The sequence below is a fragment of the Mus caroli genome, unplaced genomic scaffold, assembly GCF_978045245.1.
Source record: "Mus caroli unplaced genomic scaffold, Mus_caroli_1 scaffold_1, whole genome shotgun sequence".
In the NCBI taxonomy this organism is placed as follows: Eukaryota; Metazoa; Chordata; class Mammalia; order Rodentia; family Muridae; genus Mus; species Mus caroli.
Genome location: NW_028227256.1, coordinates 190526719 through 190538878, shown reverse-complemented (window position 1 = coordinate 190538878; position 12160 = coordinate 190526719). Strand labels below are relative to the sequence as shown.

The following is a 12160-nucleotide window of genomic DNA, read 5'->3' as shown; positions in this document are numbered from 1 at the left end:
ACAGAAACAGGCTGTCAAAAAGAGTGAGGTGTGGGCTCCCTGAAGCAAGGTGTCCTCTCAGAGTCCTGAGGAGTGATGCTCTTCATAGACAGATGTCTTGCAGCAGGTCCTCAGCATCTGTTCTTTATTGAGCGACGCGATATTGCAGCTGTGAGCTTTTAGCTAATTTTAGGCTGTCTGGATGGTGGCTCACGTCTGTAATCCCAACACTTGGGAGGCTGAGGTGGGGGTTGCTGTGCATGTGAGACTCAGAGTGATATCTCAGTCCTCATTGCTACCATGGAGAGCACTCAGCCATAAGAGAACCACCTTCTCCTTTTTTGTTGTTTTGTTTGGAGATAAGGCCTCAACTTTGTTCCATATAGATTTGTTATGTATATGCACAGTAGTTTTCTGGCATTGTTTACCTATTCTTACTCTATTCTTACTCTGTTCTTACTCTGTTCTTACTCTATTCTTACTCTGTTCTTACTCTGTTCTTACTCTATTCTTACTCTGTTCTTACTCTGTTCTTACTCTGTTCTTACTCTATTCTTACTCTGTTCTTACTCTATTCTTACTCTGTTCTTACTCTGTTCTTTCTTACTCTGTTCTTTCTTACTCTGTTCTTACTCTGTTCTTCCGACAGCCTGTTTCTAGACAGCTGGGCCTTGCAACAACCTTCCCCAACTCCCTGTGTTGAACATTTTTCTCTTATAATTTTCTCTCTCTCCCTTTGTGGTCTTTATCCAAACTGAGAGGGATATTTACATCAGCCCTATTTTGTATTCCCTGGAACTTAGGTCCCTACATAGGGAAGGAATTTCAGGGATGTGTGGCAGGTGTGCCTGCTACTAGGTCTGTAGAACATTTTTCTTTTCTTTTTAAAAAAATCTTCTTTGGGTGCTTCTGCTATTTATATCTAATCTAGTTGGACATGATTAATAAAGGAATTTTCTTCTTCTTCTTTTTTTCTTGTCAGAGCATGAAGAGGAACTGGATCAAGAATTTGAGCTTGAGATGGACACTCTGTTTGGAGGACTGAAGAAGGTACAGGGTAGCCGTCTACTATGTAGAACGTGCCAGTGTTTCACCTCATTCTGTGGGATGGGAGAGTGTGTGGAGGCCTGTCTGGAGCAGTGCGCTTTTCTGTTGAGAAGGTGAAGTGTGTTGTGTTGGACAAGGAACCAGACTCGTGTTCTGTTCTCTTCTGGAAGTGCTGTGCTTGGGTACCAGCCCCACTCAGCCCCACTTTTCCCACTGGAGATATGCTAGGTACCCCTTTTCTCCAACCAAGACCTCCATTAGTCACCATTCTATTGCTGTGAACAGACACCATGACCAAGGCAATTCTTACAAAGGAACACATTTAATTGGGGCTGGCTTACAGGTTCAGAGGTTCAGTCCATTATCATCATAGTGGGGAGCATGGTGGCATCCAGGCAAACATCCAGGTGCGCAGAGGTAGCTGAACATTCTATATCCCAATCCATAGGCAGAGAGAGACAGAGAGAGACAGAGAGAGACAGAGAGAGACAGAGAGAGACAGAGAGAGAGAGACAGAGAGAGAGAGAGACAGAGACAGAGAGAGACAGAGAGAGAGAGAGAGAGAGACAGAGAGAGAGACAGAGAGAGACAGAGAGAGAGAGACAGAGAGAGAGAGAGACAGAGACAGAGAGAGAGAGAGAGAGAGAGAGAGAGACAGAGAGAGAGAGAGAGAGACAGAGAGAGACAGAGAGAGAGAGACAGAGAGAGACAGAGACAGAGACAGAGAGAGAGACAGAGAGAGAGACAGAGAGAGAGACACACAGAGAGAGAGAGAGAGAGAGAGAGAGAGAGAGAGAGAGAGAGAGAGAGGGAAAATAGACTGTGCTTGGTATGAGCTTTTGAGACATCAAAGCCCCAACCTTAGTTATACACTTCCTCCAACAAGGCCACGCCTCCTAATCCTAAGAGTGCTCCTCCCTGGTTACTAAGCTTGCGGGGACCGTTTTTATTCAAGCCACTATAGCCTCCTTCCCTTGTCTTCTGTCCCATCAGTCCATCAGTGACCTAAGACCCCATGACAATGTTGACTTGGATGGTGATGGTGGTGGTGGTGGGGTCAGGTGGTGGGACTGAAAGTGCTTCTGGGTGGTACATCCATGTTTCTGTTGTCAGTATTTAAGAATATCATCAGGCCCTGCATTACCTTTACTCTGAGTGTGCAGTGTCCCCATCCTGGGGCCAGCTGCTCTTAGGGGCTGGTTTGGGGCATAAAACAGCACATCAGCTCCTGAATCGCCTACTTCCTGTCAAGTGTTTGAAGGCACTCATGTCTGCCCTGTCCTGACTGTGCCTGGGGAGCTTCAGGCTCTAGACTGGCAGCAGCTTTACTTCAGTTCCCATCCTGACTCACTAGGCTGTGCAGAGGCACAGTTAGATGTCAGGCCAGTGTTTGTCAGGGACTAGGAGGTGTGTCTAGCCCTGTGTGGGGCGTCCTTTCTGGCATTTGTTGCTCTACCCACTGGACAGTTCCATGAACATCAGATGTGGACTGGGGAGATAGGTCAGCCAGGAACGTGATTGTCATTCAAACATGGGGATCTGAGTCAGTTCCTTAGAATCTATGAAAAAAGCTGAGTACAGGGCTGGTAAGATGGCTCCGTAGGTAAAGGCCTTGCTGCCAGGCCTAATGACTGTAGTTCAGGCACAAGAACCCACAGGAAGGAAGAAACTGACTCCTGCAAGCTGTCCTCTGATTTCTATATGTGTGCTATGGTGTACACACACACACATACAAACACACACACACACAGATGTACACAGACATACACACACACACAGACACACATATACATAGGCAAATACACACAGGTACACACAGATAGACATAGACACACATACATAGACACAGACACACACAGACACAGGCATACCCAGACAGACACAGACATAGACACACTCACACAGATAGACAGACAGACACACCCAGACACACATAAATAGACACAGACACACATATGTAGACTCAGACACACACACGTAGACAGACACACAAACACAGACACAGACAGGCATACACACACAGAGACAGACAAATACACACAGAGACAGATACACAGGCACACATAGACACACAGACAAACAGACAGACAGACAGACAGACACATACAGAGACACACACATAGACACACAGACAAATACACAGGCACACATAGACACACAGACATAGACAGACAGACATACACATACACACAGACAGACAGACACCCCCCCACACACACAGGGTCCCCTACCTGCATGTGTACCCAGATACATACATATCACCACTTACAGAATTGGATGTAGATTGGACTCACATTTGCAGCACCTGTCCTAGATGTTTCTGTGTTAGGACTGCGTCTTTTAGAATCATCAGTAAGAATGTAGGGTCAGAGGCTTGTGGTGCTTTCAGCGTTACCGCATCTCTGACAATGACCCAGGGTGATAATTTTTCCCATGTGGGTCCCGAGTCAGGCATTTCAGATAATACAGAAATGCCTGCCAAAGGCAAAAATAAACAGACTTACCTTTGAGCAAGAGGCTTAGCAGAAGAGAAGTGTAAGACAATGAACACGGGGCCAGGGGCCGTCAGATTTTGGAGGAACTGCAGTTTTCATTGTCAGGACCAAGCTCAGCCCCATGGCCTGCCCTCCTGGCTGCCATCCTCCCATCAGGTCCTGCCAGGGCAATAGGACCTCGTTTCTTCCTGACAGTTCTGGTAATGACCCGCATCAGGGGTACATGTATGTAAGCCACTCCTGCCTTGATGGAAAAGTTCTGTGTTCATTATCACCCAGAGGAGCCACCTCCCGTCTTTATCCACCTGAAGGCCACCTGATATTTAGTGCTCCTGAGCACCCGCCCATCTATCTCTTCATCCTTCTTTGAATGCCAATCTCTTTAGTTTTCTAGTTTCTAGGTTTGAATTGCAGCTGTCTCTGGGATGTGGCTCTCAATTTGAAGTGTCTCAAAGGCACACCTTTTTGAGTAGGGTCCCTCATATGGTCACGTCCAATCTTTAGGTTGGGAACAATCTTTAGGGCCTCATCAAAGTGTATTTACACACATAGCTCCATGGGAGGCAGGGAGAAGCTGCAGCAGACAGAGCGATATCCTGTAGGAGCAGGGCAAGTGCTACTTGTGAGAGTTCTTAAAGAGATGTCACCACTAATGGTGTCCTTGCTAAAAAGAGAAAGTGGGAAGTCACATGACAAGACATGCACCTGTGAGAGAAACTGGCTGAATGAAACCACCTCTGTTGAGGACTTTGTTATTCATTAGCAGGGTAGGAGTTCAACAGCACTTCCAACTTATACACAAAGGTACAAACTCATTCACATCTAGCTGTCTTATTTTAGAACCACAAATATCAGTCTTGCAAGAAGCAAGACCTCAAAAAATTGATAACGACTCAGATATGTTCCTCTCCACGGAAATCTTTAGTAAAAGGCGAAAGATTTATACGATCTGAAGAGAAACCAGAGTATGTCAAAGATGGGCGAAAGCTCTGCTCACCAGTAACTGCAGTTCCTAGTACGTGGACGGTGACTTTTCAGCCCCAGCGCTTCCCAGCATCTTGTCTATATGTCAATGTAATAAGTCTTTTTAGCTCGAAATGATGGGTGAAATAGATACACACACATAATATACATATATATTTTAAACTTCAAAATTGTATTACGTGAAAGGAATGATGGGTATGCAAATGTGAAGTCTGACTCATGGGGCTTTGAGGCAAATCACACGGCCACCGCTAGGGGGCGGAGCGGAGGTCCGGGCTTATTGGTTCAGTTACATGGAACTCACTTGTATTTAATTTATGGGGACTTTATGACTTCTGTTTCTTTTCTATAAAACCCATTTATTTCGAAATAACTACACCTACAGAAATTGCAACAATATCAAAACTTATGGAGAATTTCACCACTATAGAGAACTCTTTAAACGGAGCAACCCCAGTGCAGTCAGATCCACAGGCCTCACCCAGATCTCCTAATGGTTCATGCGCTATTATGGGATCATGTAACTGCTGCACCTTAGGTATAGGCTGGAGGAACTACTTTTTTTTTTTCCCCCTCCTGAGACTGCGTCTTAACTACCTAGCCCAGGCTGGTCTCAAACACAGGAACTTACGCTCTAGACCAGGCTGGCTTCAAGTTTATGATAGCCCTTTTGCCTCAGCCTCCCAAATGTTATAATACAAACATGCCCCACCATGTCGGACTTTAACTTGCTTTCGTGAAAGTGTGATGGCTTTCTGAGCAGAAACCAAATTCTCTGAATATAAGTGTGGGATTTTGAGGCTGTGGCTCCCAAAGGACTGGAGGTGTTGATTTTCTCCATGGTATAGGGACACACACTATCTCTATGACATTTTGGGAGAGCTGACATTGTGAAATTTTGTAGGAGAGTCATGAGTCTACGTTGCTTGTTTGTTGTTGTTGTTGTTGTTTGTTTGTTGTTTTTTGTTTGTTTGTTTTTTGGTTTTTTTTTTTGAGACAGGATCTCATGATGTAGCCCAGGCTGGCCTCAAATTAACCACTGTAGCTGACGATATTCTTGAATTTCTGATCCTCTTGCCTCTTGCCTAGATCTTCTTGATCTAGGCGTTGATCATCTAACCCCTAAATGCTGGGATCATGAGTGCTAACACCACAGTTGTCTTGAATTATGTAATTTGGGTCATGGTTCCAAACTTTTATATTGGCCTCATTTGTGACTTACAACTCTTCTCTCCAAATGCTTTAGAGAAAATGTAGACAGTGCTTTCCCAATCTGAGTTGTGTCCTTGGTGTGTGTGTGTGTTCCATTGTTGTCTTTTTGAGACAGGGGTTCTTGTAGCCCAGGCTAGCCCGGAACTCCTCAAGTTGCTGAGGATGACCCTTGAACTCTCAGATCTCAACTTTCACTTCTCAAGAGCTATTCCTGTGGGCATTCACTACTACACCCAGTTCAGAAAGTATTTATTTACAAGAAACAAGGAAAAAAACCAGCACTAGGAGCTCTCATAGGTAAATGGCATAGAACCCTTAAACTTAGGGGAAAAGGTCTAGCCTCATCAATAACTCCTCCTTATCCTGCACCTTGTTAGATAGGTTTTTCCTGAAGGCTGAGGTTTGGAAAAGTTGTGATTTATCAGAGAGGTTGGAGAGGGGCGTCATGATTTTTTTTCATACTTAAAAGGTTTTTTATTTTAGTTTTTGAGAATGTCATATATAAGCAATGAATTTGCATTGTTTACAGCTTCTCTCCCTCCCTCCAGCTCCTTTCATGCCTCCCCCCCCCCAATTCCTCTCAATTTCAATGATCTCTTCTTTAATGAGTGTGTGAGAGTGAGTGTTGTGTGTGTGTGAGAGAATGTTTGTGAGAGTATGTGTGTGTGTGTGAAAGACATTGTGAGTGTGTGTATGTGTGTGTGTGTAAGAAAGACATTGTTTGTGAAAGAGTATTGGTGAGAGTGTGTGTGTGTAAGAAAGACATTGTGAGAGTGTGTGAGTGTGTGTATGTGAGAATGTTTGTGAGAGTATGTGTGTGAGTGTGTGTGTATGGATGTGTGTGTGAGAAAGACATTGTGAGAGTGTGTGTGAGAGTGTGTGAGTGTGTATATGTGAGAATGTGAGAGTATTGTGTGAGTGTGTGTGTATGTGAGAATGTTTGTGAGAGTATGTGTATGTGTGCATGTGTGTGAGAGAGAATGTGAGAGTGTGTGAGTGTGTGTGAGAGTGTTTGTGAGAGTGTGTTAGTGTGTGTGTGAATGTGAGTGTATGTGTTTGTACATACAGTGTGCTGAGGCCATTTAGTATTGCTTGTATTTATATGTGTTTATGGCTGACCACTTGCGATTGGACCACCTATACCTGGAGAAGGCTGATTCTTTCTTTCTTTCTTAGCATCCATTACTTGCCTAGAGCTCTTTATGTGTGGGTGGAGCTTTGTGGAATTTCCCCACCCCCCATCCACTGCCAACCAGTGTTGTCACGGAACAGGTCTTGTTCAGGACTGCATCCTAGTTAACAAAGGGCAGGAAGTACAGGAGACTTGGTCACTTTTCTTGTTGCTCTGACTAAATACCAGACAAAGGCTGCTTAAGGAATGTTTTAGTTGAGTTTCACTGCTGTAAACAGACACCACAACTACAGCAATTCTCATAAAGGACAGTTAATCGGAGCTGGCGCAGTTTCAGTCCATTCTAATCATGGTGGGAAGCATGACAGTGTACAGTCAGATGTGGTACTGGAGAAGGAGCTGAGAGGTCTACATGCTGATTGGCAGGCACCAGGAAGTGAACTGGCTTGAGCTTCTGAGATCTCAAAGCCTGCCCTCACAGTGATATACTCCTCCAACAAGGCCACACCTCCTAATAGCGTGACTCTCTATGGCCCAAGCACTCAAACATATGGGTGTATGGAAGCTATCCCTATTCAAACCACCACAAGGGATAATTTAAAAAAGAAAATGTTTTGCTCCCCTTCCACTAAAGCTGGCTCCAGGTCCTGAATCCTCTTGTAAGGCTAGGGAGGATGTCCACCTTTAGCAGGCATGGGCTACATGCACCTACATGAGCTGAGAAGAAGCTCTGACCATCATAGGAGGAGGTGTTCCCTGTCCATGCTGCATGTGTGGGCAGCCGGCCACTTGCATGTCCTTTCTGGGCTCAGCTTTGCTGTTGTTTATCATTGAGGCTCCTCAGGCTGAATTTCCTCATGTCCATTTACCTGCCCTTGTGCATGCATAACAGACATGGACCCTGGTACCTGGAGCTGCTCCAGTAGAAGGTGCAGGCACATATCAGAATTATTCTTTTATTGCAAGTTAATAATTAAAGTAGTTCATTTCCTGTACAGTTACCACACTGACCATGTGACCTTCCCAGGTACCATGTTGATCATGTGACCTGCCCAGTTACATTGCTGACCATGTGACCTTCCCAGGTACCATGCTAACCATGTGACCTTCCCAGTTACCATGATGACCATGTGACCTTCCCAGTTACCATGCTGACTTTGTGACCTTGGGTACATGAATTTAAACCCTTCAGCCTCCTTTCCACTATTTACAAAGTGGGCTAAGAACATGGGGTTCCATCCCAGAGAATCTGTGTCCATGAAGACTCTGCGTTAGAAGGAAAAGTACATTTGGAGAATGGCGGGAAGACAGCCAGGCTAGAGGGGACAGTTCAAGGTGGGTGGGGAGGTTGGAGTTCTAAGTGGGCAAATGCCATCTGCAGAATCTGGACTCTGAGCACTTTTCCCCATGTGTTGCCTGACACACGCCGCAGTTCCACTGGTAATACCACTTCTTGCTCTCCCCCCCAGGACCCGACTGATTTTGAGTGGAACTTCTGGATGGAATGGGGGAAGTGGAGGCTGGTGTGGCTCTTCATTGGCCATATGGCTGTGTCTCAGTTGGCCACGTTACTCACAAAGAAGGTAGGAGTCATGTGTCATTTGCTTTTAAGCCTCTTTCTCCTTTGGCTTTGGTGAAGAGGCCTGAACTGTGAATCTGGAGACAGGGTTATCAGTGGGGAAGCCCAGGAACAGCATTAGCTGAAGTGACGTGTCGGGTGAAGTGTTTTCTCAACTCCCCTGTGTTGACTTCCTCCAGGTTATCTTCTAAAACCATTGTATGCAAAGGTTTCAGAGTGAGCTAACCTCAGCTGGTGCTCACTAAGCGCATCCCTAGTGGGATGCTTTAGTAAAGGCTAGCTTGGGAGAATATGTGGCTTCATTCACTTCAGAAGGGAGCAGAAGTTATATTGTTGGTAAATACAAGGCCTGGAGAGATGGCTCTGCAGCCAAGAGCGCTGGCTGCTTTCCCAGAAGACCCAGGCTCTATTTCCAGTACCCACATAGTGGTTCACAATTGTAGTGGCTAGTTTGATTTTATTTTTTTAATGTCAACTTGACACAAGCTTGAGTCATCAGAGAGGAGGGAGCCTCAATTGAGAAAATGCCTCCATAAGACTTGTAAGGGCATTTTCTGTGTTAGTGATGAATGAGGGCGGCACAGCTCATTGTGGGTGGTGCCATCCCTGGGCTGGTGCTCCTGAATTCTTTAAGAAAGCAGGCCGAACAATCCAGTAAGCAGCACTCTTCCATGTCCTCTGCATCAGCTTCTGCCTCCAGGTTCCTGTTCTGTTTGAGCTCCTGACTTGACTTCCTTTGGTGATGAACCATCATCTGGAAGTGTAAGCTGATCACACATCACACACACACACACACACACACACACATACACACACACACACAAGTTGCTTTGGTCATGGTATTTCATCACAGCAATAGAAACCCTAAGACAACAATGGTCTGTAACTCCAGTTCCAGGGCATCAGTAGCCTTTATCTTGGCCACACATGTGTTGTATAGATAAACACATAAGCCAAAATTCATACATGTAGAATAACAATTAATCTTTTAAAAAGTAGCAATTGAGCTGGGGAGATACTGTGTGTGTGACACACTTGCTGCGTAAGCACAGTGACCTGAGTTTGATTCCCAGAACCCACATAAAGAATGGCCGGATGTGACAGTGCTTGAAAAACAGCACCAAGGGTCTGGAGACAGGCGGACCCCAGGAAGCTACTGGCAGCCAGTCAGGCCCGCTTAGTCATCTCCAGGCCAATGAGGGACTGTCTTAAGAAAACAAGGGAGATGGCTCCTGAGGAATGAAGGAATGATTGACCTCTGACCTGTGTACACATGTGCTCGTGTGTGTACAGGAACATCACACACACACACACAACCTACATTTAATATTGAGCAATGTGGTAGCCGTAGCAGATTATGCTCAGTTCCATTGCTGGTTTGTTCCTGATTCAGCTTGGGACAGGGGATCTTCAGAGTAGATATCTGAAAAGAGATTTCACAGCAAGCTGGATTGTGGCAGCTTCACAGGGCTGGCAAGCTAGGAAGAAGCCCCAGAAGCTTCCAGGAGGACCCCCTGCCACTGAGGGACTGATTGGCTTTTGCCTGGGATCCTCTGATGCACGTTTCCTGTTACTACCTCCTAACGTAAAGAATGAGCCTGTGATTGGAAATCGGCAAGTGAGACCCAGACACAACCTGACTGGCCTGGACCAACCGAGGAGACAAATTCCATTCTCTTGAAACACTCAAGAGGGTGACGGAACAGAGGGTCTATAGCCCTGAAAGTCCAGAGCATGAGAGACCAGCACTAAGCCAGAGGAACAGGCTGGTCACTGGTTTGTTAGGGGTTTATCTGAGCATCTTCTCTTTCTACAAAGTTGGTGCTTGTTGATCCTGTCCATTCTAGGACAGTGGTTTTCCATCTGTGAACCATGACCCCTTTTGGGGGCAGTCCATGGACCCTTTCCCAGGGCTCGCTTAAGATCATCTGCATATCATATACTTATCATACGATTCATAACAGTACAGAATTACAGTTACGAAGTAGCAATGAGATAATGTCATGGTTGGGGGTCACCACAGAGCGAGGAGCTGCAGCGTTAGGAAGGCTGACAGCCCCTGCTCTAGAAGATGGAAGACTCAAGGGCATGCTCTCCTTTTTAGCGATATTGGTTACTTTCTTTCCCTCAGTGGTCTCTTGCTTTCTGACATGGCAAAGCTAAGATGTTAGAGTCTATCAGGCTTGGCTATGTTAGAAAGTACCAGAGGCCTTTTGAGCAGACCAGATGATAAGCATGTACGGGAACTCTTGCCCCTGAGGTGGTGAGGGGTGGGTCTGCCTCAGCGTTCACTATTAGGGTTTATTTATTCTTAATACGTTATCAAATTTCTCTAATTCCTGTTTATTTTTCTTTACAATATTTCTAGAAGTTTATCATTAATTTTTTTTTCGTGAGGATAGAAGAGATGGCTCATCAGTTAAGAGCACTGGCTGCTCTTCCAGAGAACCTGGGTTCAGTTCCCAGCACCCACATAGCAGCTCCAAATTGTCTGTAACTTGTCTCAGGGGATCTTCTGGCCTCCTTGGGCAATAGGTATAAATGGCATGTGCAGATATAACATGCAGGCAAAACATTCATACACATAAAATAAATATGTTAATTTAAAAACTCCAAAACTGAGTTAAATTAAAACATTTTTATGTATATGTGTCTTGCCTGCATGTATGTACACCATGTGTATGCCTGGTACAAGTGGATCCAGAAGTGGTCATCAAAGCCCCTGTAGCTGTAGTTACAGGTAACTGTTAGCTGCAGTATGGGTGCTGGGAACTGAACATGGGTTCTCCACAAGAGTAGCCAAGTACCCTTAACCTGTAAGCCATCTCTCCAGTCCCAGAGTTTAACATTCTATTTCTAACATAAAGCTTTATTTTAAACCCATAAGAAAATGACTTACTATCTCTAAACTTGAGGGAGAAAAGTCTAACTTCATTAATAATTAAGCAACTATATATTAAAAACAGACTGAAGTTATCAATCTGCACTTTACAGTTTGGCAAAAATAAACATGGATTCCCTGAAGAAACTGGGCATTGACCACTCAAGGCCTCCTGGAAAGGAGGCATGTGTTCTGGCTGTGTCCTTTGAGGTATATCCCTGGCAAACCAATGACACACACCCACAGGTCACAGTGCGAATCCTGACCTGCTCTCTGAGGCTGAAAAGCCAGATGCAGCTGGTGTCCATCCTGGTGACACAGACAAGCTGTAGAGAACAGATTATAGCTGCGGTGACCAGCACTGGTGAATTTATGACTCATGATGGTGAGCTAAGAATTGAAGTTGCAGAGAACCAGATCAGACATCATTCCATGCACAGGAGACTCGGAAGTGGGGCACTAAGTGTGTTTGGTGTGCAGTGGTAAATGAGACAGCTGCTGGGCTCTGCATGCAGCTCAACCATGAACCCGAGGGTTTATGTGTTGGACACTTGGTCCCGCTGCGGGATTCAGTTTACTTGAAGCTTTTATTTCTGGGCTTCTCTTCGGAGGCAGTGTTGCTGTGGACTTTGGTGTCTACTGGGCAATTGCTTTTAGGAACCCTTAAATATGTCAAAATTCACAGATGCCTGAGTCCTTGATATAAATTCAGAAATCATTCTCTCTCTTTCTCTCTCTCTGTTTGTCTCTGTTACTTTCTATCTCTCTCTGTCTCTCTCCGCCCTCTGTATCTGTTTCTGTGTGTGTCTCTGTCTATCTGTGTGTGTGTGTGCGTGTGTGTGTGTGTGTGT

At 45.3% G+C, this 12160-nt stretch overlaps 1 protein-coding gene and 1 non-coding gene across 2 annotated transcripts in view; one reads left to right on the top strand and one right to left on the bottom strand.

Annotated features, from left to right (window-relative positions):
• Hhat (hedgehog acyltransferase) overlaps positions 1 to 12160 on the top strand; it is a 261641-nt gene that overhangs the window by 21124 nt on the left and 228357 nt on the right. The window contains exons 3-4 of the mRNA XM_021171103.3: positions 962 to 1029; positions 8319 to 8432. Of these exons, the coding sequence (XP_021026762.1) occupies positions 962 to 1029; positions 8319 to 8432 (182 nt within the window). The remainder of the gene's footprint in view (positions 1 to 961; positions 1030 to 8318; positions 8433 to 12160) is intronic.
• Positions 4375 to 4490, bottom strand: LOC115032554 (U5 spliceosomal RNA). Its single transcript, XR_003838199.1, has one exon. It is a non-coding gene; the product is annotated as a U5 spliceosomal RNA (small nuclear RNA).